Source organism: Dromiciops gliroides, chromosome 1 (genome assembly GCF_019393635.1).
Source record: "Dromiciops gliroides isolate mDroGli1 chromosome 1, mDroGli1.pri, whole genome shotgun sequence".
NCBI lineage: Eukaryota > Metazoa > Chordata > Mammalia > Microbiotheria > Microbiotheriidae > Dromiciops > Dromiciops gliroides.
Genome location: NC_057861.1, coordinates 282,247,213 through 282,274,931, shown reverse-complemented (window position 1 = coordinate 282,274,931; position 27,719 = coordinate 282,247,213). Strand labels below are relative to the sequence as shown.

The window sequence follows — 27,719 nt, the reverse complement described above, 5'->3', positions numbered from 1 at the left end:
GGCTACTGTGTCATCTGTTATATAGACTGAATTAGGTTGCCAGTGTCAATCTATATATTAAATATCGATGAAGTTTACATTTCTTTCCCCTTTTTTTGGATAAAAAAGAAATAAAAATTCTAATTTTTTCCTCATACCACAGTACATCATTTTCTGTATCTCAGTTCCATATATGTTATACTAAGCTGCCTTCTTTCTTTCTTTAATGGTTTCTGTATCTAAGGATTGGGGCCATCACCATAATTCTTTCTTCCCTTGTTTGAATTTGGGAGGAGGTATTTGATCTGTATGTGTCAGGTTCTTCAAGTTGATTCAGCACTCTGGTTTGTCTTAATTTTTCTTTCTTTCTTTCAGATTACAACAAAAGCAGCAGTTATTTTTGTTACTCTTCAATACAATGTTACCATTCCAGCCACAGGTAATTAAATACCTTTTTAGGATTTGCTACTGGGATGAGCAGAGCATAAAGTAGTATTGAGAATTCCATAGACTTTTATTTCTACTTTAATCTTCACAGACACCTCATTAGTAGGATGGAGCTCTAGTTTATTGATGTTCAAGTTGTAGTACAAAATCCATTTTTGACTGGCATCTCCCAGTATATTATATAGAAATTTGCTTTTCTTTTTCAGTGCTTGAATTTTTCAGATTTTTTTAATGGAGTGGCTTAAGAATTCATTCTTTCAAATTGATGTTGTATATACTTACTAATTTTACATTTATTTGTATGAAGGACTTGTATATCTCTGTGTAGAAATGACCGTGCAAATTTGTCTATTTGGGGCTTAAAATCTAAATCTCAAATCAACTAACATCCCTCTACCCTCATATTTATCATTCAGATTATATAGTTCTAGGCCTGTAGGAATAGATTTTGAGCTTAACATTCTTTCTCTGATTTAGTTTTTTTTTTTTTTGGTAAGGCAATTGGGGTTAAGTGACTTGCCCAGGGTCACACAGCTAGTAAGTGTTAAGTGTCTGAGGCCAGATTTGAACTCAGGTACTCCTGAATCCAGGGCCGGCGCTTTATCCACTGCGCCACCTAGCTGCCCCTTAACATTCTTTCTCAAGGTTTAAAAAAAATTTTTTTTTAATCAGTCAAGAATAAATAGTAGACTTAGTGATCTCCTAAATTATCTTATACTATGAGCCAAATTGCATTTTCTCTTTCAAAAAGTAAGATTATTCCTAACATATCACATTACAATTAAAACCTTTTTTTTTTTTTTTAAATAGCTAGGTGGCGCAGTGGATAAAGCACTGGCCCCGGATTCAGGAGCACCTGAGTTCAAATCCGGCCTCAGACACTTGACACTTAACTAGCTATGTGACCCTGGGCAAGTCACTTAAGCCCAATTGCCTCACCAAAAAACAAACAAAACAAAACAAAAAAATAAGCTTTATTGGAAGGAAATGAAAGTTTAAAGTGATATTAAATGTTGTGGATGGAGAATGAGTGTTAATAACATTTTTTCACATCACTCTTTAAATACATACAAAACTCAGAGTTATTTTTGTTTGTGGCACTTTGGTTCTAAATTATACATTTTTAGAAATCTTCTGTGTAATAATTAGGTGATTAGGCCTCATGACCATAAAAAATTAAAAGTTGTCTCTAATGAATTTAGCTAAGCAGAATAAAAGGGGAAAGGGAAGATAAGAACTTCTAGAAGAAGTCTGAGGGAAAGATGTTAAGGAATAGAGTATTTCTTGTTTAATTAGAATTGTGGTTAATTTTTTTTAATTATCGTAATTGGCCAGTAATAGTTAAAGTAGTCAGAGATGCTGTTAACTCTTTTTTTTTCATAGTAGCATAAACCTTGACCTTTTCAGATGAAGTTGAGTTTTCTCTCAAATCAAAACTGTAATTGCTTCTGAAGCTTTGTTAGTTAGACTTCCCCTAGGAGCAAATTACCCTGGAAAATTATTAGAGCTTAATTCTTATTTTTTTGATTGTTTCCATAAAACTATGTTGTACTGAGTTCTATCCTTACTTAACAATCTTAATATGTACTTTTGTTTGTTTTTCTTTTTGACCTTCAGAAGACCGTGCAACTGAAACACTCTCTTTCTATTACTATGGTATCAAAGATTTGGCTACAGTTTTCTTCTACATGCTGGTAGCAATAATTATTCATGCCATAATTCAGGAATACGTGTTAGATGTAAGTACCAGATGTAGCTTTCTTTAACATAGTGTAAAGCATTATGAGATGAACTTGTTATGTACTTAGATTCCTAATAATTATTAATGACTTTTTATTCTTAGAAAATTAACAGGCGAATGCACTTCTCCAAAACGAAACACAGCAAGTTTAATGAATCTGGTCAACTTAGTGCATTCTACCTTTTTTCTTGTATTTGGGGCACAAGCATTCTAGTGTCTGTAAGTATTCCCTATACTAAAATTGTCATATCCAAAAAGCGCATGTTTTAAACACCAGATAGAAACTGTCCTCCTGTCTATAAATTAATTTTGGTTTACTGAAATTTTTAATTTCTGCCTTTTCCCCAACTATTTGTGGAGATTAGGGTGCTGATACATTTGTTATTGAACTGTATGCTGTGATTAGTTTGTTTTGTGTTATTTGTTTAGAATGCCATATACTACATCCATAGCCTCTGAATCAGGAAAATATTTTTATCTCTTGTATTCATGTGCAGGCAGTATCTGTGTTAACAAAAAAGATTTTTTAAGATAGCAATGATTTTAATTCTGCTGGTGCCCAAAGGTGAAATCTTTTCACTATTTTCTGCAAATAAAGCCAGCCAGCTTTCCAGAGAGCTTTAAAAATATTGCATGCTTTTTCAAAAAGTACAACCAGAACTTTGCTTATACCATTCTAACTAATGGAAGAAGCAAGAACTTTTATGTTAAAGGCATTTATTTCTATTAATGTTTTTCTCAAAATATGTCATCTTCCACACATTTTTGCTAAATTACAATCTAGAAGTTAGATTTTTCTAAAAAGCATGACATTCTTTGGGGGAAATGGCATTTTTATTTTAAAGCATAGAGTTAGATTTCTGTATTAGAGTTTCTAAAAGTAGATTAAATAAATCAGTAGGCTGTTGGTGGAAAGTTGTTTTGGTTAAAGAAACAAAATCATTTGAACAATTTCAGGGTAGATGGTCAGGGTTACATCAACCAAGAATTAATTTCCTTTCTACTTTTTGTAGTCAATTATCTCCCTCTATTTGTTATAAATTGACTGCTTTGATACTCCTTTCCACAAAATTAATACAGATAGACTCTGAAATTAATGAAGATACTTGGAGACTAGTTCTACATCCAGGTCCATAGAAACAGTGTTTTGTTGATTTACAATGAATTCTGTTAAATAAAATTTCTTGTGTAACATGTTTTTACCAGTCCATATGGGCGTCAATCTCCAAAGACATTTTTGTTTTTATATTTACAATTTGGTATATAAATATTTAATTCACTGAAAGTTTTTAAAATTCATAAATATGTATGTAACACACACATACATATATCTCCTGTTTTAATAGAGGAATAGGTAGCAAAGATTGCAAAATGTTTCTTTCATAGATTTGAGAGAGGGATTAAAATAGGCTAGGTCCTGAGAGTAGAGTGAAAATGTAGCCGTCATGAGTTGGGATCTGTTAGCAAGAGCAAACAACTTATAATTGATATGCCTCCCTCTCTCCACTGAATAGTTTTCATGTCTTGTCAAGTTTATTAAAATGGAGTCTTACCTTCATAAATATTTACAAGAACAAATAATCTTTCTTATCAGGGATAACTACTCAGTAAGAATAAGATCAAATATCTTAAAATAGAATTTAAACTGTATTTTTTTCAAATAAATGCCAGTTTGACCATTAATAAGTCAATAATATTGTCTATGCATTTTAATAACTATTTGATCATACTAGAATATTATTTTAAAACATCAACAAAAATTTTGGACTGCCTTGAGCACCTACTTAAACCTTAAAGCCGTAAGAACTTTAGAGAAGTGTAGTCCCTTTATTTTATCACTGGATTGTGATGGGATTGGGCATCAAAGAAATGGAAATAGTCTTCTACTTTATTTTTGAGTTATCTTCTGTAGGCTAATTTTTATGTCAATACTGTCTTAGGAGAACTTCATCTCAGATCAGCTATACTGTGGAAATCCTACCCCCTTACCCTGATGACGTAAGTTGTTCTTAGTTTGCTTTTATTGATTAAAAAAATAGTTCTGTCAAAGAGAAAGGGCAACAAATGTTAATTAGTTCAATACTCCTTACACTTGGCCCTTTTGTTATGTTCTTCTTCCCTTTATCTTGTTCTTGCTTTTTTACTTCCTCTTCTTTGCTTTCTTCTCTATCTTCTTGCCTTTTTCCCTTTTTAGCTTTGATCCATTCATTCCTTCATATTTCTTTTTCATCTTTTAAGCTCAATCAGTCTCCCTTCTTCTGCAATACTTTTCCCCATAGTGACTTCTTCCTTCTCTGAATTCTCATCACCATTATACCCTGTACCATTCATGTAAAAATTAGTTATATACTGTCCGTATGCTTCTCTAATTTTTAAACTTATGTCAGTTTTGTCACCTCAACAGACTCCTCGAAGTTCCTTGAGAGCAGAGAATGTGTCTCATACTTCTTTTTATATTACTTATAGTACCTGGAAAATAGAAGTATTCCATAATAATTGACATAACAAGTGGATGGGGTGGGTAGAGAAGGAGAGATACAAAAATTTTAAAAGGAGCTCTAGAAGTATGTCTTTGCATCCATGTTTGCTAAAATGCCCATTGCATTGACGCTTTTTTTTAAATAAAGAAATACTATTCTTTAAATAAGTGTCAACTGCATTTTATCCTCAGTTCCTGAAAGCTTTCTAAAGTGTCTATTATATGTATCCTTTCTAAAATGTGCATATCTACACCCTATACCCTAATGCTGCTCCACTGTCTTTTCATTGGGGGTATACTCCTTTTGCTCCCCTTCCTCTGGTTGCTGCTTCTTCTTGTTGCAAGGATCTTCTCCTTCCTTCCCTCCTACCCAAAACTAAATCTGTGTCTCATCCCTTCAGCATTAGATTCTCTGTGCTTTCCAGCTAGCTGCCCTGATAAACTAATCAGTGTTTATGCACTATAAAAAGGCTAGATTTATTTTGTGGTAATTTCTATGGTAACCAGTCAACCTATAGAGATTAGTGTCCCTTTCTTTGTTTTAATAATCCTTAAAAGGACTGCAAAGATGGGGATTTCAGGCCTGTTTTGTGAAGCAGGTGGCTTGTGGGATCTATTTTGGGGGTCACTAGTGCATCCCTCTCATCACACCACTCCCTATTGTATCTATGCAATATAGATACAGTAAGGAAGTGATATGATAGATAACTCTAATGATCCTGACTTCCAGTATTTGTTCTATTCTGTATTCTTTAAATATATTATGTTTTTAAAGTATTTATTTCACTTTCTTGTGTTGTACAGATTTCAAATGAAGTTTTTCTACATATCACAGCTGGCTTACTGGTTTCATGCTTTTCCTGGCTCTACTTCCAGAAACCAAAAAAGTAAGCTGGGCAATGTATAATTTTTTAAAATTATCTTACTATCAATTTTAAAAAAATTTCTTGGAGGAACTTTTTATTATTTTATCTAGTATCTTTTTTACTCACATTATCCTCCCTTCTGCTTACCCTCCCCAAACCTCCCTTCCTCTTAAAAAAAGTTTTCTCCTTTCTAAAACTAGGTTTGGTCATTCATTTGATTTCAATTTAATTCAAACACTTCAAGAGCTAATAAGTACAGATTTTGAATGGTGCCAATAGTCAGAATTTTACTATTGCTTGGGGTTTTTTTTTTTTCATTTTTTGTTTTTCATTTTTACCCTGAGTTTGAACTATAATTGCCATCAGTAGTTCACTCCTCAGCTGTATTAAAAGGACTAAGATATTAGAGGACTGAAGCATAAAGAGTTATGTGTAAATCTTAAGAGAGAATTCAATACAAGAGAAGTAACTCATAGCCAGTGTTTATGACTAATGAAGTCAACTTTTTCTCTCAAAACAAACATTCCTAAAATGGATGGATCCTCTCTTTAAAGTATAGGAAAGTCATGATTTTTCTTGAACATGTAAGTAAAATTCTTAAGTAGAGCCAACACCTAACTTTCTAGTCTCCTTACTACGCATACTTTTCTCAAGGCAGTCTTTGCCAGTTTGTTTTCCCCAAAGTCTCTAATATCGTCCTCATTGCCTTCCACTAAAATAAGCCACTTACTGCTACTCTCAAGCTTTTTCCTGGTTTCACTGGATGTTTAATATTCTGATCTGTCTTTTTCCTTCCATATATCCTTATGCTTTATTTGCATGACATCTTCTCACTCACTTTTCTATTCTGCTTCCAGGAGCACTCCCCTCTATGCCTGGCTTGTCCGTCTATACCTAGAATTATTCACCACCCTCTCCCTCCAGAACTCCATAAAATTTCCTCTGTTCACCAAGCCCAGTCTAATGACACATAATAATAAAGTAGCTGATATTCAGGGAGTCTTTTTAAGCACCTGATTTACCTTCTCATTTGATCCTTAACAATCCTATGAGATAAGTGGCATTGTCCCTATTTTATAGATGAGGGAGACTCAACCTTCTGACACCTTACATGACTTGACAGTGGTCATGCATCTCATAAGCTTTAGCTACTGGAGCTAAACCATCTCTTCTTGATTCTAGCACTCTTTACATATGCCTTGTCAGGGATTATAAACCTATTTCTTGATATAGAAAAATAGTAATTCATGGATGGTGGCCATTGATTTTTTTTTTTCTTTTGCTTGTTTCACAATACTAACCTCACTGAATATTATCTGCCAAACTTATAGCTGCCTGAAGTCCGTGTATTTAGATATCATTGGAAGATAGTTCAATTTGCTGGGTGGGGTGGGGTGGGGGTAATCACTTGTGAGTACGTGAAAAAGAGGTCAAAAGATTATTACTCTTTTTTATAATCTTAAATTAAGATCAGGAAAAAGAAGGGCAAGGATGATAGCCACAATTTTCAATGACACTTCTACCCTCAGTATTGTCATTAAGGATCTTCAAGTTTTTTTGCTATCCTAATAATATCTTAGATCTCACAGTGGCAGAATTCCACTAGACAGCCCTTGAAGTCTAAAAGTAACCCCAGTGACCATCTAGTCCATTCCCATTACCCGAAAGGTAATCGATCTCTAAATAACATTCTCAACAAATGGTTGTCCAGCCTCCATTGTAATGATGGAGGTCCAGCCTCCATTGTAATGAGGGAAGGCGAAAACATCACCTCCTATTTTATTAGCCTATTCCCTTTTTGGATAGTTCAAATTGTCAGGAAGTTCTTCTTGTCATCAATCCTCCATTTCCTTCCTTGCAATTTTTCCCATTGTGGAACCAGACAGAATTAAGTAAAATCTCTATTCCACATTATAGTCCTTCACACATTTGCATACCAGTATTGTTTCCCTTCAGTATCCTTTCTTCTCCATGCTGAATCTCTGGTTCTTTTCAATCTATCACCGCATGACAAGACTCAGAGCCATTCACCTTTCGCATTGCTCTTCTCTGGACACTCTCTCACTGATTTAGAGTTTTCTTCCTAAACTCTAATCAGAGTACAAAGGGGGTTATTGCATCATTTCTTAAAGCTATTCCTCTCATTGAAACCCAGCATAACATTAACTTGGCCACTGCCATGTCATGCTGATAAGATACACTGGGTTTGCAGTCTGCTGAAGCCCACGGTTCTTTTACAGATGAACGTCTGTGTAACCATGCCTTTCACGTCTTGTATTTGTGAAGCTGAATTTTTTAACCCAACTATAAGACTTTACACTTCTCTCTCTTTAATTCATCTTATTAGATTTAGTCCAACATTTGGTCTGTCAGGATCTTTTTGGATCCTGTTTTTATGATCTGTATTGGCTGAAGTTGACAGAGGTTTGCGTCATCTAAAAATTTGAGGGGCATACTATCTACTCCTACATCTTAGTCATTGATAAAGATGTTGAAGAGCACAAGGCTGCCATTCTCATATCTGGAGCACTGCCCTGGGAACTTCATTCAGTGTTGATAATTAATCATTAGTGACAACTCTTAGAGGCTAGCCATTCTACCAGTTATGAATCTATCCAATTGTATTTATCATGTGGTCTACATATCCATTTTCCGAAAGAATAGAATGACATTTTTATCAAATACATTGCTGAAATCTAAGTAGATTATATTTTCAGTATTCTTCTGATAAGCCAGTTTAATTAACCCTATCAGGAAATAAGGTTAGTCTGACATGACTTGTTGGGGTTTTTTTGGTGGGGCAGTGGAGGTTAAGTGACTTGCCCAGGGTCACACAGCTAGTGTCAAGTGTCTGGGGCCAGATTTTTTTTTTTTTTGACATGATCTGTTCTTAATGAGGCCACACTGGCCTTTTGCATACACAGCTTCCTTTTCTAGATGTTTGCTATACATTTCTTGAATAATAGTCTAAAATTTTGGCAGAAATGAAATTGGGCAGAATCCCTGGCATAGGTGGACCAACTTGGTTCTCTTCCTCATTTTGAAATTTGCAGTATTTGCCCGTCCGCCCAATGATAGGAACCTTTTCTGCTCTCATTGAGTTTCCAGAAATCCCCAGTTAGTGTATTATCCATCAGCATCCCCCCAATTCTTAGAAACTATGTTTATGTAATTCATCTGGGTCAGGAGACATGAATTCGCCAAAGGCAACTAATGCACTTTCACCATCTCCTTACTTACCTGGGATATGAAAGTAAGATTTGATGAACTTTGCATTCTCTCTCTTGTATCACCCCTTCCTCCCCCAAGAAACAATCTCAGCCTTTCTTCACCTAATACACAGTATAGCTTTTTCAAAATAAAACAAAACAAAAAATACTTATTGTTATCCCTAGTTTACTTTACCAGCCTCAACTCATTTTGAGTTTTAGCATCTGTTTTTATATGACTAAAAGAAATTATTATTAATAACCAATTTGGGGAGATCAGAATTCCTCCCTTTTTCTAAAGTCCTGATTTTTAAAAGTTCAGTCTCCTGATAAGGAGATTGGACTAACTTTCTTTTTCAGACCCTATCCAGGTGGAGTAGCCATGTGTTTCTGCTCAGACTTGGGTGGGACATAAATTCTTTGAATAGATTGCCCAACACTGGGGGGAACTTAGAAATGGGTGCCATAATCAGAATTCAGGTTTAGCCCCACATTGTAATATTCATTCTCTCATTAATTGTTAACCAGTCAAAGTTGATTGCCACCCCTCTTCCAAAAGGGCATATAAGCTATGAGCCTGCCCACCATGATTATCTTTTGTTCTATGAGAGATGGCCAAATGACCATCATTTTAATTAATAAAAACTGGCCTTTTTAAAATTACCCAGAAATTATCCCTCAAACCTGTTTAATTGCCACATGACAATGGAATGTTCTTATATATACCCTATTATTACCTGCCCATGCTTCCATCTTCTCTTACATATAGTTTTAAAAGTTCTTATTCAATAAAAACTGTTCTATCCAAAGTTACCACTGCTCCTGAAACATGCAGACAGGAGCCTTTTCTCTTTGTTTATCCTTCTTGACCTCTCTGGAGCATATGATGTAGGTTGATCCTCTTCCTTCCAGAATACTCTAGAGTTTTGTGACACTTCTCTCCTTGTTCTTCTCCCTCTTCTCAGTCTTCTTTGCTTTATCATTATCCTTTCCCTTTAAATATAGGCATACTTCAAGGACACTGTACTGGGCCTCTCTTCCCTACAATCACCCTCTTAGTGACCTCATCACTTCCATGAGTTTAATTATGTCTATGCAGATGACTCCCAGAGCAGTATATCTATCCTTAGTCTCTACACCACCCTCTCTATTGCAATAGCCTACCAGTTAATTTACTGCCTCCTGTCTCTTCCTTCTCTATCCATCTTCCATGCACAGTACTGAGCCAGATGTCACTCCCTTTCTCAAAGTCCTGGTGGCTCCCTATTGCTTCTAGGATATAGTTTCCTCTGTTTGGCTTTCAAAGCCTTTTAATTTTTATTTCTAACTCACTTCTCTGGGATTCTTCCTAATTATTCCCCTTCATGAATTCTACTATAAGCTGAAATATCCTATTTGCTTTTTTTTATACAAAACATTCCATTTCCCAACTCCATGTCTTTGCATAGGTTCTCCTCCATGCCTGCAAAGTACTGTAAATACTCCTTTATGGTCCCTACTTAGAATACCTAGTTGAATTGAAAATTCAACTTGTGTTACCTCCAACGTGAAGGCTTTTCTTTCCTCTCCCCCCTCTTCTACCACCACCAAAAAATTTATACTTATTAATATGTATACATGATCCTCTTCTCTCCATTTGATTATGCATATATCTGATTATTATAGGAGAAGGTAGGAATAAACTTTTATATAGCATTTACTATGTACCAGGCATTATGTTAATATGACCTCATTTGACCCCTCACAGGATACCCTGCAAAGGTAGGTACTGTTATTATCTTTTTTTTTTTTTTACATTTGAGGAAACTGAGTCAGACAAGGGTGAAGTAACATGTCCAGTGTAACACAGTAAGTGTCTAAGGCAGATTTGAACTCAAGTCTTCCTGACTCAAGGCCCAGCACTTTATCCACTGCATCACCAACTACCCCATTCCTATTCCTTTCAGCTGACTCCCTGTAGAATTTTAGTCCATGGTATCCCACCTATTTCCTCTTTAAAACTGTTTGAAATCTACTCTTTCAAAATCTAGGGCATGTGATCCTCTTGGACAGTATTCTCTAGATTTCTTCTGGCAGTATGATATATGGTCAAGTGAATCACCAATAGTTCTCTACTTGACAAGTCTTGAGAGGTTCTCTGTTGTGTCTTGCATCCACACACCAGAAATAAAGCAGACATCTTCAGTGTTATCAGGTCACTGAATAGCTTCAGCTTGATGATCTCTCAGCTGATGGCTTCTGTGGCACTACTTTATCATTCCTTGAGGATAAGAAGCCGTTTCCTTATTTGAAGCATTGAATTCCTTCCCCTTTAGGAAAATCTCAAATTGTGTACACAGTTGTTCTATTCTGTCCCTTTCCTCTTCTTGGCCACATTCTTCTATTCTCCCACCTCCTAACATAAGAGTCAAGTTTCTTTGTGGTCAGTGATGACCCTTTTTTCCTGTCTTGAAGCCCCACTTCAGGTCCTTGGTTTAGAGAGGCAGGGGGGGCTTCACTGTCTCTAATAACTTGAGTATGGAAAGATGTCCTTAAGTTTTTTTCATCTTTCCTACAAGGGAGATCAGGCTACGCTTAGAACAGAGATGAATGGCCACTTGCCTTTGGCAGAAATACAAACATGCCCTTGGTACATAGCCCTATGGAATTTACCCTATTCTGCATAACGTTTGAGATTCTCTGTCTTGGTTTTTTAGCTACTTGTAGGCATTTATACCTAATTTTCTAGACACATCTATCTACTCACTTGGTTTTTAGATATATATATGCCCACAGACAAATTTATATCCAGTTTGATCACTGTTTATCTGTATCCTTTATTATATCACCAAGTTTGTTCACTTGGTGGGATGGAAAAAGACAATTCAAAGTAGTCATTGATTTTTGTCCCCGATCCTCATGTTCACCAGTTCCAGGTGGAATTCATCCAGAGCTCCCATCTTATTTTTGTAAAGTCATTTGCATAACTCAGAAGTAACTAAAACTATTTTTAACACCTATATGTGACAGTTGAAAGTAACTGTTTGAAATAATTAGCATAATTTGCAAGTAGCAGCTGCATATGTGTTAAACAGTTACTTAAAATTTACTCTATGAAAGTTATTTTGGGAAGAACACTGTCTGGAAAGAATTGGTAAAGAGGGTGACTAGAACAGTGATTGCTTTGAAATGTTCCCCACTGGTACACAGAAGAAAGAGAGCTGCTAGTGGCAGTTCAAAAGGGGGTGTTGATGACAGATAATGTGTCATTTTCTTCAAAGGGGAAAATACAGAATTTCAGAGACCTACTTTGTAATGAATTTTTTAAAATTCTGGTCAGGAAATAGGCTTACATTTATTGCTGCTTACGTGAAATGTTTTTTTGTTTTGTTTTTAGTTTAAGTCTATATACATCAGCAAATATCTCCCATTGGTAAAGAAACAGAAAATAACCAGTGTGCTGATGTTGAGTATTTGGGAATGCCTTCCAAATCTCAAAAGGTATATGACTTACTACATAAATTTTAGGAAAATCACCTGAGGCACTGAGAGATTAAGGGACTTGCCCAGAGTCATACTGCTAGTATGAAGGACAGGATTTGAGTGCAGTTCTTCCTGATTCCATGCACTGAATTTCTTTCTTTTTTTTTCTTCTTTTTTTGGTGGGGGCAATGAAAGTTAATCGACTTGTCCAGTATCACACAGTGAGTGTCAAGTGTCTGAGGCTGGATTTGAACTCGGCTCCTCCTGAATCTAGGGCTGGTGCTTTATCCACTGTGCTACCTAGCTGCCCCCTCTATACCCCTATTTCTTTCTTTCTTTCTTTTTTTTAGTGAGGCAACTGGGGTTAAGTGACTTAACCAGGGTCACACAGCTAGTAAGTATTAAGTGTCTGAGGCCAGATTTGAACGCAGGTACTCCTGAATCCAGGGCTGGTGCTCTATCCTATATCCCTATTTCTTAATAAGACATTGGTCAGTGTGCCAGTGTGTGGTGGATAACTTAAGAGTTTTTTGCAAGCTAGTTAAAGAGTACCAGAATGAATAGTGCATATTTGTCTAGTGCTTGGGATAGTGGTTTGAGAAATTGGAAAGGTAAGCCTAAAATTCATTTGCGTTGCAAATAAGCTTCCACTAAAATAATCAGGAAAGGTTAGTGACAATATTCTTGCTAAGGAGCCCAGAATTCACAAAATATGCCATATTCCCAAACTTTTTAAAAGATAATTCTGAGGATATAAAAAGAATTGGTGGATTCTAAGCCACTTCTGTATCAATCTAGAGCTTCTATCTATAGGTGTAGGGAAAAACACTAAAAACAATTATCCACTGGGCAGTTCTGGCCCCAGGAAGTTACAATGCAGAGGGTTATGAGGGTGACGGCTAGCATTGTCCATTGACCCTCCCCCACAATTGACATTGATAGAGCTGAAATACGGAAACGGAACTTAGGTAGCTAACCATAGTAAAGAGCAAATTGATTTTCTATTAACAAGTTGGGACTTTTTTTTCTCTTTGGTTGGAATTTGAAATCAGAAAACAGGGGAAATGGATCTGCTTTGAAACCAACATAATTTTGAATTTCTTAGAATAAAAAATAGATTTCTGTCATTTTTAGAAACAGAATGTGGAATGACATATGTTTGCCCTAAATAAACAAAAGATTTGGGGGGTAGGTAGTGGGGGATTTAAATGTCTCAGGCAATGTTCTCTGTCTACTAAGCACTCTCTTTGCTTTGTTTTTAAGTTACCAGAGTTCCTTCTTTGGATTCTAATCTAAAGGTTATACTTTTTCATTCCCAGAAATTCAATCACTTGTTGAAAGAAAATGAAAGTGCTCTCATTAGAAATACTGAGAATTCCTTTAGCATATTTTAACTTGCCTTTGGGATACTAATCTTCAGAGTAACACATTGGACAAACATGCTATGGTATATGCATTAAAATTTTATAACCAGTTCCTTTGTGTTCATGGGCTCCAACAGTTAATCAAACTGTAATTGTAAATATTGAAGTTTTTACAGTGGAAAAGAAAAGAGAGGCTGTAGGGGGTAAGACTTGATGGTTCAACATATGGCTATCTAGAAAAAGTTGAGTCATATGGGGAAACTGTGTTTGTTGTAGAGGTCCAACAAGAGTGTTGTGTTTTTTTTCTGGTGATTTACATCTTTCTTTCATTCAAAGAACTTCTGCAGATGTTACCCTGGACTCTTATGAGGAAAAAAAATACATAACACAACTTTGTACTCTTCCTTCAGATTCCAACTTCTCCATGTATTGTTCCCTGCCCCTCAGTCAGAAATGACTTTTTATTCTTGTTAGTTATTTTTAACACTTCCATTTTTACCACTTGTACTTTTACAATTTTGTTACATTTGTGTGTTTGTCTTATTTCCATTGGAGTAGTGTCTCCATCTTTGATATAGAACCCATACATCCCAGCACTGATAATAGAGAATTTTCGCAGAATAGATGCCCAGTAAATATTAAGTGAATTAAATTGAATCTACACCAACTTCTTGATTTGATGAGACCCAGAAAATATTTATTGAATTTACACTGTAGTTAGTAGTAAGGGCAGTACTAAGCATAAGTTTTTTGACTCCCAGTCCACTTTAATTATAGGTTACTATTTAATTATTTCAAATGAGCATATGAATGCACACACATATCGTTAGCTTTCTAATATAAACTCAGAAATAAATCATAGAAAATGACTGTGAAGTGAAATGAGAGATAGTCATTTTAATCCAATAATCAACAAAATATATTTGAGCATCTGTCATCCTTGTACCCAGTAGGGACACAAGGGAAATATGACAAAAGCCTTGCCCTTTAACAGCTTACATTGTAGTTGGGGATAAAGACTTATACTTTAGAGAATCAGCCATATGAAACAGGGTTTTATTTAATTCCTTACCTTTAGCATATCTGTAATTTCATTGAAACATACTAAATAAATAATTAGAAAGAATATTGTATTCAATGAAGAATTTGAGAACTCTTTTATGGTGGTCCTCTCTCCCAGAGAGGCAGTTTAAGCCTCAAAGGACTACCTTCAAATATGTCAAGATTTGTTGCACAACAGAGCCAGAATCCTAGAATCTGACCCGTATCCAAAAAAGAATTTCTTCTATAGACATACCTGACAAGGGTCATTCAACCTTCTGCTTAAAGAGCCACATTCATGAGGAGCTACCAAGGCAATCGACACCTTCTATTTTAGATGGTTCTCATTATTGGGAAACTTTTCTTTGAGCCTAAATTTCTCTTTTCAGCTTCCATCCATTGTTCCTAGTTTTACCTTTTGGGGCCACCAAGGGGGAAAAAATCCAGTCCTTCTACATGATATCCCTTAAATATGTGAAGACAACAACTGTCATATCTTCCCAGTCTTTCCCCATTATTTTTTTTTGTGTCCTAATCTTTGATTTATTGGAATAGGGAATTCCCAGTGAGAAAAATTACCTCTTCTGTTCTGCATACCTCTAGATAAGTTAACATCAAACTATTAATGAAGATTCTTTGGTTCTAGCTATTTAAGCATTCCCTAATCCATCAAATTCTAACATTCATCTCTCCATCTTTGCTTAAAGAGCAACATAAGAGATTTTTTATCAAATGCTTTGCTAAATCTCTTTGAACTAGATCTACAGAATTCCACTGATCCGTACATTTAATAGCCCTATCATAAAAGGAAATTAGTTTAACCTGGCATGACCTGTTCTTTTTTAAAAAAATAAACATAGAACGAACTTAGTTTACACAATAAAATTCAGGTAAATGAATTGTATATGAGCCCATAGATAATCCAGAAAAGCAAATTCCCCCCTTCTCTTTTTTTTTTCGGGGGGGGGGGGGGGGGGAGTCTTTTCATGGCCTGTTTTTAATGAAGCCACACTGGTTCCTTGTTATTAATCACTTTAGATGATCAGTAATGGTCTCTTTGATAATATGTTTTTTAGAATTTTTTCCAGGAACTAAAGTCAAACTTATTGACCACAATTTGGAAATAATCATTTTCGTTCCTGTTTTTGAAAAGTGAGATGCCATTTTTCCCTTCTCCAGGTCTGGCACCTCTCTCACTTTTTTCCATGAACTTTCAGATATCATTTATATTGTCTTACCAGTGACATCTGCTACTTTCTTTCAGGACATGAGGATGTTAATCATCTGGGATAGGTGATTTGGATTCATCAAGGCAACTAGGTGCTTACTCATTCATTTTGTTCTTTCCTTCCGATACAAACTCTTTGGCAGAGGAACTAGAATCAAAGTAAAAATGTAGTAGCTCTTCCTTCTGTTTGTTAACAGATTGAATATAGATGGATTAGCCCATCCACTGGGAGAAGCAGTCCTACTCCTCTTTCAATATTTTTTCTATAGCTTTAAAAAAAAAAAGGCAAAAAAAATTTTTTTAATGCCTCAGATTTACTCACCAGCATTAGCTCATTCTGACCTTTGACCCTTCTGGTACAGTGCTGTTCCAACACATGTTCATCCTCTCTTACCTGCTTACCTTTGCTTCAGTTTTCCTTTTGTGCCTTTTAAAAATTCAGGTGCTGGTGACTTGCAATAGCTAGTAAATAGTGTGGGCAGCCTAGACCTTAGTGACTCCCTTCTCTGAGGTTCTTTCCTCTGTGCCTGTGGAGACCACACATCCCAGATGTTACAGAACAGTCCTGACTTCAAGAACAAGAAAGTTTTTTGTTTTTAACGTGACTTTTTAAAAGGTGTGTTTTACCTGGTTAAGTAGTGCTCTCCTGGTGCTAAGAAAATAATCGGGTCAAGCTGAAGAGCACATTTCTAGTTTAGAAAATGTTTCTTGTCATCACGTCACACTGCCTCTCTAAATGTCTTTTTTGTTTTTTTATTTTTGCGGGGCAATGAGGGTTAAGCAGCTTGCACAGGGTTACACAGCTAGTGAGTGTCACGTATCTGAGGCCGGCTTTGAACTTCCTGAATCCAGGGCCAATGCTTTATCCACTGTGCCACCTAGCTGCCCCCTGCCCCTCTAAATGTCAATGTGCTTTAATTAATCTCTGATGTTTTTTCTGTCTTAAAAGGAAGATATTCCACGACAGCTTGTCTACATTGGTCTTTACCTGTTTCACATTGGTGGAGCTTATCTTTTGAAGTAAGTTGTGGGTTTTTTTTATCTCTTTCATCCCCCATATTCATAGAAGTTACTAAACTAATAATTGTTCTTTGTGTTTGTTTCTGTTTTAACAGCTTGAACCATCTGGGACTTGTTCTTTTGGTGGTGCATTACTTTGTTGAGTTTCTGTTCCATATTTCCAGACTGTTTTATTTTAGTGATGAAAAATATCAGAAAGGGTAAGTTATTTGTCATGTCTCTGAAACAGCACAAATATTTAATTCCATACCCAAGTTGATCAGTCTTGTACAATTGTCTTTAAAAGCTTAAAAGAAAGTGAAAATACTTGATATTATAAAGTACGTGGTAATGTGTTTCTTTAATCCCAGCAAACCATTAATTTGAAAATATTTTACATCCTTTCATTAAGATTACACTTATAAAGGGAGAAGAAGCATAAATATTCAACAGTAGGGGGCAGCTAGGTGACACTAGCTGTGTGACCCTGGGCAAATCACTTAACCCTCATTGCCCTGCAAAAAAAAAAAAATCAACAGTAAGTGGAAAGGACAATAGAGCATCCTTATAAAAGGATTTAATTAAAATGTTTTTGGGTAGGACAGAAGCTAAAACAGTAAATAGGTCTGGAAACAGAATTAAAAGGTAAATTATAATGCTTCAAAGCCTTAAAAAAAAAACATACCTGGGGGCAGCTAGGTGGCACAGTGTATAGAGCACTGACTCTGGAGTCAGGAGGATCTGAGTTCAAATCCAGCCTCAGATGGACACTTACTAGCTGTGTGACCCTGGGCAAGTCACTTAACCCCAATTGCCTTACCACCACCACCACCACCCCAAAAAAATACCACATACTCCAGCATATTTTTCTGAACTAAGGTAGAAAATTAAGTATTTTATCCTCTTTCAGGCTTTTAAATTAATTTCAAGACTTTTAATCTAGCTTTTACTGTGATCTTTTTCTTATCTCATCTGTATATGCTAATGTATTTGACTTGTGAAATTTGTCTTACAGATTTTCTTTGTGGGCAGTTCTATTTGTTTTGGGAAGACTTCTGACTTTGATTCTCTCTGTGTTAACTGTTGGCTTTGGCCTAGCAAGAGCAGAAAATCAGAAGCTGGATTTCAGTACTGGAAACTTCAATGTGTTGCCTGTCAGGTGCAGTAGATTCATTCGTACCTAAGTTCTTTTTCTTCAAGGGTAGGCTTTACATGTATTTTGTTGGAAAGATTCATTCATACCAGGGAGAAACAAGTAAATTAGTGGATTTATCTCCAGAAGGTTCATAAATCCTATATCGAAGTGGAATGGACCATTTATTTAACCCCAGGGAATAAATCATTAATAGAAAATTTGTTGTAGTATTTTTCATCACCATAGTTTGGTCGTATTTATTTTTTTTTTGTTTTTGGGGGGAGGGGGGGGTTGTTTTTTTTTTTTAAATAGAGTAGCAATGTTTGACATTCAGAGCCTTACCTAACTTAACCCGCTCCTAGCTTCCTTATCTTCTTACACCTTATTCCCTGCCCTGAACTCTTAGAGTCAGTGACACTGGTTTCCTTGCTGACCACAAGCAAGATCTTCCTTGTCTCAGCTCTAGGCACTTTCTCAGGCTGCCCCAATGCCTGAAATGCTTCCCTTTTTCCACTCTGCCTCCTGGCTTTTTTCAAGTCCCACCTAAAATCCCATCTTTTACAGGAAACTTTTCCCAACCCATCTTAATCCCAGTGCCTTCCTTCTTTTAATTATTTTCCATTTGGCTTGTTTGTATGTGTTTGCTTCTTGTCACCCTCCATCTGATCGTGAGCTTCTTGAGGATAGGGACTGTCTTTTGCCTTTTCTTTGCCTCCCTGGCACTTAGCACTATGCATAGCACTTAATGAATGTTTATTTACTGGCCGAATTTAACCATTGAAAGGATTTTGTCAGAGGTCCCTGTTTAGGCTTCATTCATTCATTCATTCATTCATTCATTCCTTTCCTTGCTTGCTGATATGCATTTAGCCAATACATATAATAACTAAGAGGATTTTAATTAACTGGCAGAGAAATTCTCCTTTTCTTTGTTTTACCTATAATAGTAGTGATCTCTTGGTGCTAAGCAAACAATTAGTCCAGCTGAAAAACACATTTTAATAAGTGTGGTTTTTCCAGGAAATGTTGATAATCCTTTAATTTGAGAAAGGAAGCAAAGGGGGAAGTAACAAGGAAGTAAAACATCAACCCACAAGAAGTATAAAACAGGTTGGGAGAAAATAAAGACAATTTTTGTCCAGACATATGATAGCATAAAATAAATCAGCCTCGGGGCAGCTAGTGGATAGAGTACCAGCCCTGGAGTCAGGAGGACCTGAGTTCAAATCCGGCCTCAGACACTTAACACTTACTAGCTGTGTGACCCTGGGCAAGTCACTTAACCCCAATTGCCTCACCAAATAAATAAAATAAAATAAAATAAATCAGCCTCTTTTTGAACTAGAAAGGCAATTTTCTCCTTAATTTTTTTTTGTTCTAATGTACTCTAATTTTCTGTTTATTTCCAAATCTATTCACAGAATTGCTGTTCTTGCATCAATTTGCATCACTCAGGCATTTATGATGTGGAAGTTCATTAATTTCCAACTTCGAAGGTGGAGGGAACATTCTTCTTCTCAGCCTCAGACTGTGAAAAAGAAATCTATGGTGACTAAAGGCAGGTCTTCTAGAAAAGAAAAAGGTTTGTATTGCCCACCATGAGTAAAAGACTCCTTGAAGTAAAGGGGAAATGTGGAACAGTAGTTATATTTATCTTTCTATATAAAACCTAGGCTATGATGTGGTACTAAACCTCAAGGAGGTGCCCCCCCCCCCCAGATTAAACCTTGTTTTTAATTTTGCTGCTACTATGGGTGGAGAGAGCAAGAGAGAGGACTTTCTCAGATCCACAGCTTTCCCTGAGCCCTAACCTTCACTCTTTACTCTCTCGGTGGTTTTGTTTTGGTAGTATTGGTCCCAAACCATGACACATTGCAGTTATCCCAATGCACAGGTTTTTGGTGTTCAATAATCTTTTGCCAGGGTGTACAAAATCTCATTAGCTTCAGAAGTTTAGGTTTGAATGTATTTCATCTCCCTGCCATTGAGGCTTCTGATGGTTTAAATATAAAAGTACTACAAAGAGATTTGGCTACGAGACCCATTTGATCCATTTTCCATTGTTTTTATCTCCTGGTTCCCCTTTGAAAAAGAGTAAGGGTCTTTTCATACTCTAGACATGTGAGCGTAGCCAAATGGGGATAATATTATTTATACTATCTACTTGTTATGAGGAAGAGACTTTGGTGACCTTGAAATGCTATATAAATCTGAGGGTTGTTTCCTTTGTTCTCCTAATCTGTACTTCTGGCTTATTTCCAACTATTTACATTGAATCCATGACCTGTACCTCATAACTGATAGATGTACCCCTGGTATTGGTCCTAGGAAGTCCTGTCCTCCTACTCTCTCCTCAGCCCTGTCTTCTCCTTTAACAGATTCTGGAGTCCTCTCCTTTGCCTTGTCCTGAGATAGGCTAATGGGCTCTAGCTCCCAACCCAGCACTCTTGCCATCTTTATGCATCATATTTGTACTCTTTGCCCCTCCTTGCCATCTCCATGTCTTAGCATTTTTACCACCTTCACCTGCCCAGCTCACCATATTGGCTCATCTCTTGCCATTCCAGTATCCAACCCTACATCTACCTAGTCCACGTAGTTCCTCATTCCCTCCTCACCATCACTGACACAGTAAATATTTGCATTTCCTGAACTGCTCCTGTGGATTTTGGAAATGTATTTAGGAACAAACATAATTGTGGCTTGTATCCATTGTATTGGGTTGTTTTACTTGACTGTTTTTATCCATTGCAAGGGAAGTCTTCTGTTAAGGAAGTGGAGTTGGTAAGTATTGATGCAAAAAGAAAAAAAGGAGAAAAGACATAGATGAGAGCACAGGACAGACAGGGCAATTTTGTTATCATCACATTTAATATTCACCTTTTAGAAAAAAACTGCCAAGAAGTTCATACTTCATATCCTGTCCTTTTTCTGTTCTTGTTTGTATATTACGTGTTGGTGTTTCTTAAGTTCATAATAAAGCAAAAAGTCAGTCAGGGTCCTCTAAACTTGATAGAAATAGAAGTTCAATATGATAGGAACAAGACAAACAATAACAGGATAGGCTCTTTTTGGGGGGGAGCAGTTGGGGTTTAGTGACTTCTGAGACCAGATTTAAACTCGGGTCCTCTGAACTGCAGGGCCAATGCTTTATCCACTGTGCCACCTAGCAACCCCTCAGAATAGGCTCTTTAAGTGAGAATTAGAAATAATACAAGCTACCAGTCCTATATTGAGCGAAACAATAATTTTTTCCAAGAGCCCTTGACTTGTAGTTAAGAGACCTGAATTCAAATCCAGACCCTGTCATTTAATAATTGTATAACCTTCACTCAAGTTATTTAGTTTCTGAACCTCAGTTTTCTCATTTACAAGATGGGGACGGGGCAGCTAGGTGGCGCAGTGGATAGAGCACCGGCCCTGGAGTCAGGAGTACCTGGGTTCAAATCCGGGCCTCAGATACTTAACACTTACTAGCTGTGTGACCCTGGGCAAGTCACTTAACCCCAATTGCCTCACTAAAAAAAAAAGGGGGGGGGGACAATAGTATACATGCCACTGACCTTGCCTTATTGTTGTGAAGAAAGACATAAATATGAATTGTTTTTGAGAATCCAGAGGAAAAAGCAGGTTTTATTGAACTGATTCTTGATCTAGGTATTAGAGGCAAATTCTGCCCTCAGTACTGAAGCAGCTGTCAGTCTTTCAGCCTAGGTGGGAAAGGAGGGATTAGGACCTGGGTTTGAGTACTGGCTGTGCTACTCATTAGCTCTATAACCTCCAATAAATCACAGATTCACAGAGCCCCAGCTTCCTGCCCTGTTTGACTGGAATCCTAAGACCCATCCTGCCTCGTGGGATTTTTGTGACAATTCAATTGAAATGATAATATGAAGATGCTTTGTAAATTGTAGAGCAAAATCCCAATTTAAAGTTGAAGTCTTATAACTATAGGAAAGATATTATGTGATCTTGAGGTCTTTAAGATGTAGGGTAGTAAAATGAAAAGACATTAGAGGCTTGGGTTCTACTTCAAGCATTACCACTAATTATATATACTACCTTGGGCCAGTTACTCAATCACTCTTTGTCTTTGTTTCCTCATCTACAAAACGTATTGATTCCAGAGCAGCAATTTTGTCTCTTTGTAGAGAAAAAAATGAATGTAAATAGCAGTTCTTTTTTTTAAGTGCTACTATGTTTGAGGTTTCTTTCAAGTATGTAAAATATATTTCTGCTTAGCTTCATTTCCTTCACTTTTAAGTGAAATTGTAAATATTATCCATAATATTTGGTGTATGGCAGGTGCTTAAAATTAATTAAATTATAATTTTTAGCCTGCTAGTGAGATGGCATTGGTTCCAAGTCACAGATAATTCCAAGGGGACAAACAGGAGGTGTTCTTACAGCCTGAGATGGTAATTACCAGCATGGAAACTAGAGTTTTAGGGATCTTAACATTCTAAGAACTAGAGGAGTGTTGTGAGATGTTTTTTGAAGGAGGATAAAAGAAACTAGGGCCTTGAAAAGTCTTCTAGCCCAAGATCTTTCTCTTGCCATGGCTCAGTGTCACCCGTCTCTCACAGATAATTGCTTGTTTTCATTTTGTTGTGTATCTTGAGTAAGAAAGAAGTCTTATAACCTCCCTCACCTATCCTAGTATCTTATCACCTTAACAATTAAGATATTATTCATGATTTTCTAATAAAACTTCTCCCTGGTTAATTTCAGCCCAATTTTGTATGATGTTTCACAGATATACATTAAGGTGAGATGACAAAAATGAGACATATTACTCTAATTAGGGTGATTCAAGGAGAATATAAATATATGTGTGAGTACATACATATATACACACACATGCATGCATACATATGTATTTATATACATATATGACTTACCTTCTCATCCCTTCTCCATCATTCTCTTTTCATTGTATGTATCCCTGAGGCAAGTCAGCATTGTTAAGAACATAAAAGTGTTTCCAAACTATCCACTGAATCGTGGTGCTCTCTGCACCGGGAATAGGAATTTTGGGGATATATTCAAGGCTAGCAAAGGAATGCAGAAGTTTGCATACCCAGGCAAGTCCTAATTAGCTATTTTGCTGGGTCAAAGGGATGAACAGAATGATGGATGAGGATATTGGGCTCTCCTCATCCTGACCTGGATGGGCACAAAAGAAACACTCTTTGTGTACACTGCAACATTTTGGTTAATGTTTCATTGATGCACTTTTCTTTTTCATCATCACTCTCATTTCCCACCACTCCTCTCCCCCAGAGAAGCCCCTCCTTGGTAACCAATAATTATAGGGAAATAAACCCAATCACACATCGGTGCTTTGTAAGTATATCTCTCTTTCAGCATATCTGGTTGATCCAAGAAGTGGGAAGCATAAGTCAACATCTGTGTTGCAGAGTCCTCGTTGTTCCTTTGCATTGATTGAGGTCTTTTAAAGTACACTTTGTTCCACTCTTCTTTAAATCCAAGCCTTGTTGCATATGTATCCCTATTTTCCTCATCCCACAATAGTGTCTCACTGCCCACAACACACCTCATACACATACCTCCTTCCCTCTCCCCAGTTGTCTAGCACAATGTGTCTTCCATTCCTATTACACATACATACTATGAACTTGATGACAGTGTATCTTTCTCACATACATACTTTTACTTCCACACACACAATTTATGAGACACATTTGCACACCATTTTCCTTCACACAGTATTCCACACCCCCTTTATTTCACTTCAGAACTTTTCCAACCTCACTTTCATTTCAGATATCTGTTGCATTTTTTTTTGCTACTTTCAGCTAATCATACCCCTTCTTTAAGATTGCTTTCTTAGTTGAGAAGGCACATTGTACTTGGCCGGTAGAATTTACAGTATATAACCTGTGGATCCCTTGATCCCTGGTTGAAATTCAATGTGGTGAGAGGATTCTTATGCTGGAACAGGTCAAGGATGTGGGCCTTTGAAAGCAGTGTATAATTCACCGTGATAGAGCATGATAGAGGTATATTGAACCCAACCAGCAACACTGATGAATCAACTACTGCAAAAGTCCATATTAGGGCTGACTGCTAGGGTGTGTGTTAAGACAAATTACTTTCTGAAAAGGGTTAGAAAGACAGATCTGCTTGGGGATACATTGGAAAGATTATCCCTGGTGACGTTCTGTTCAGGAGAGAACCAGAACTGTGGGGAAATCTCAGCTTTGCCACAATGCAAGAGAGATAATAGTTAATTATGTTGCTATGTTCCAGTTGGGCCGTTTGGGAAGCACTAATACATAATCTGTGGTAGGTGTTGCTATTCACCACGTCTAAATTTATTGACACCAATAGAAATGATGCAAAATTACACTAAAACTTCTCCCTAGAAGTCTTAAGAAATTGGTCTTTCTGAATAAAAAGAGTTTATCCTTTGGGTCATTTTTTCTCAAATTTTACAATTTGTGTTGAAAAGTTTTCTAAAAGTGATGCTACCCCCTGATTTCTTGGACTCTATTAGTTAACCTTATCTTCAATAGGAAAGTCTTAGAATGGCACCGTGGATGGTGTGCTAGGTTCAGAATTGTGTTGGAAGAAGAGATCATAGATCTAGAGCTGAGAGGCCATCAGCGTAACCTCCCCATTTTATGAACTGAGAGTGGGCCCAAGAGAGGTGAGGCATCACCCAAGTAGCAAGTAGCCAAGACAGGCTTTGAGTCCCCAGATTGCACTGTGCTGCTCTGCTGGGATGACTGAATTATCATTAGGAGCAATTATTATCATAGTAAGTTGTTACTCGAGGATGCTTCAGTCTCTCTTGTGGCTGCCGGGCTCTTTGTGAGGCATCATGACATAGTGGATAGAGTGTTAGACCTGGAAGATCTGGGTTGAGATTCATCTTTAACATTTAGTAGCAGGGACAGCTAGGTGGTGCAGTGGAATAAAGCACCAGCCCTGGATTCAGGAGGACCTTAGTTCAAATTTGGCCTCAGTCACCTGAACGCTTACTAGCTGTGTGACCTTGGGCAAGTCACTTAAACCCTCACTGCCCCGCCATAAGCAACAAAACCACTTAGTAGCTATGTCCCCCTTGTCAGTCACATAACTGCCAGTTTCCCTCTCTGTATATCTAAGCAGTGAAGTGCTTTGTAAACCTTAAAGCCCTAAGTAAACATGGACTATTGTGAATTTTTCTTAATCCTTGCACCAAGTGGCACTAACTGCTATTTATTTATTTTTTTTGTTTGTTTTGGATTTTTGCTGAGGCAGTTGGGGTTAAGTGACTTACCCAAGGTCACACAGCTAGTAAGCATCAAGTGTCTGAGGCCAGATTTGAACTCAGGTCCTCCTGAATCCAGGGCTGGTGCTTTTTCCACTGTGCCACCTAGCTGCCCCTATTTTAAGTTTCTTTATCTTGCTTTTTATAGGTTTTCTGTTTCTTGTTCCCATTTCTCACTGTTCAATATGCCTGTCCTTAAACACCTGAAACCTTCACTACTACTTTTAGACTTGCTGAAAATGCAGGAGACCAACCTTTTTAGAATTCTGTAAGATGAAAAGAAGCTCTGTGAATGAGGTCTTCTTTCTCTTGAGTGCATGAGTGTGGACTGGCTGACATCTATTTTGGATAAAGAGCAACCTTTTTTTCTTAATAGGTTTTTGGTTGTTATTCAGATAAATGAGTCTTTGTTGAACTACAAATGAAATAATAACTTAACACTGTTCATAATAGTTGCATTAATTATATTTTTACAAATGAGTAATAATAATTATTTTCCATTTTCAGAAAATGGTGTAAATGGAACAGTAACTTCGAATGGAGCTGACTCCCCCCCGTAACAGGAAAGAGAAATCCTCATAACTGAATTGTATCAAATGAAATGACTAATGTCCCCAAAGAAATCTGCTTTTTACAATAGGAGTTCTTCAGCACTAGACATCATTCTGATCCTAAAAATTACAGTTCCTGCTCTTTGATTCTTGCTATTCTTGTATGATTTCACGCATCTTTTTTTATGGGCGGTTGTTGGGGGAGGGTGATTTCCTGTGAGGGAGAGAAACATTTTGGCTTAGACTAGCTACTGTCTTCAGAATAATCAAGGACCACCACACCTTTTTTCGTGTTTGTTTTTTGTCTTTTTTAAACTTTTTTGTAATAATTGGGAATAATTAGTTATTTAAATTTCATATGTCCAAGATCGGTGATTAAATTTAATGTTCCCACCTGTTTTTTTTATGAAACTTGGCAAGTAGCCAATTCCACAAGAATCCTTTTTTTTTTTTTTTAGTTCTCTTTCAAGATCATATGAAAGTAGCATAAAATTGGAAGTCAAACTTTAAATATGTTTTAGATAGTCTCTGATTTTTAGGAGTATTATTTTTAGTAGAATTACAACTGGAAACCTGATTTATCAAACCACCAAAATAATTGTGCTTTATTTTGTAGTTAGCGGTTTGTCAGTGTTGCATACTAATATTGGGAAAAAAAGAAGACACCTATTCGTGAAGTATTTCAAAGGCACATTGCCGCTATTGAATTGAAAATTCTTATATAAATATGAAAATATTCATAACAAAGTCTTCAAAAGTGTATGTCAAAAACACTGACAGACTGGAAAATAGAATATTAATTGTACACTGTAGAAAGCAAAATAAGGTTTATGCAGCCCTTTTAATAAGTAAGTTCATCAAAAATATCTCTTAGTAGGGCTCGTCTAAAGTCCAATGTGTACGGTTGTCCTAGAACAATGCTTTTTTGGTGTGCAAACCCTTTGGAAAATAATGCTGTCTACTTGATCAAATATATTTGAACGAATGTCATATTTACATCTAGAATATGTACTATGTGCACTAATTCAAAAAGGAATTGAAAGTTAAGGTGGATGAGCAGTCTTATGAAAGACAATGCTTTATGTTATAACTATAACTTTGATTCCAATCATTAATTGAGAAACATTTATCTGTATAAAACATATTTTTGGATAAAAAATATATATATATATTTGTATCTTTACAGAAAGGCTATAAAAGCATTTGAGTAAAATATTTGGTTCCCTTTTCTATAATCATCCTTTGAAATCCTTATAGCTGTATTTGATTTGTCTTTGTCTTTCCCGTGCATAATATTGTTCTTTCGGTGTTATCATCCTTGTCCCCGTTTCTTTATCAGAAAAAAAAGTAAATGTTTGTGCCTTTTTTAGTGTAAAATTTGCAGACAAAAATATGCTTTTATTCCCCTGACCACCCTGTTAAGAGGTCTGCAGTTGAAGTGGCCATGCTGCTAATAATGTCGTGCTTTCCATTTTCACAGCTATTGACCCACTTCTAGGAAAAGGGGTCGTACTTTTGTAGCATTATGGAGTTTAGGGGAACTAGATTGTTCCAGTTACAAACTGTCATTCAGGTTGAAACCATACATTGAGAAACCCAGTTAAAATAAAGACATTTTTTACTTTCACAATTAGTGCTCTGCATCTTTTCTTTAACCAGTATGGAGGTTTTTATTCTACTATTAAGTTTTGTCTGTTTTGTTTGTTTGGGTTTTTTTTACTGGGCCAATGAGGGTTAAGTGACTTGCCCAGGGTCACACAGCTAGTAAGTGTCAAGTGTCTGAGGCCAGATTTGAACTCAGGTCCTCCTGAATCCAGGGTTGGTGCTTTATCCACTGTGCCACCTAGATTGCCCTCCCTATTAAGTTTTAAAGCCATCGGAACAGTATTGTCATGGGGTGAGAATGTTTTTAAGTTTTTTGACCAGGCAACTTGAAACC

At 36.6% G+C, this 27,719-nt stretch overlaps 1 protein-coding gene across 1 annotated transcript in view; it reads left to right on the top strand.

Annotated features, from left to right (window-relative positions):
- The window catches only part of TRAM1 (translocation associated membrane protein 1), a 40,574-nt gene extending 13,167 nt beyond the window's left edge, over positions 1–27,407 (top strand). Inside the window, 13 exon segments of the mRNA XM_043976734.1 lie at positions 355–418; positions 2,044–2,165; positions 2,270–2,386; positions 4,108–4,123; positions 4,126–4,165; positions 5,451–5,509; positions 14,566–14,600; positions 16,766–16,836; positions 16,932–17,036; positions 17,831–17,974; positions 19,372–19,532; positions 25,737–25,780; positions 25,782–27,407. Of these exon segments, the coding sequence (XP_043832669.1) occupies positions 355–418; positions 2,044–2,165; positions 2,270–2,386; positions 4,108–4,123; positions 4,126–4,165; positions 5,451–5,509; positions 14,566–14,600; positions 16,766–16,836; positions 16,932–17,036; positions 17,831–17,974; positions 19,372–19,532; positions 25,737–25,780; positions 25,782–25,811 (1,008 nt within the window). The 3' untranslated portion in view covers positions 25,812–27,407.
- Positions 27,408–27,719: the final 312 nt, after the last annotated feature.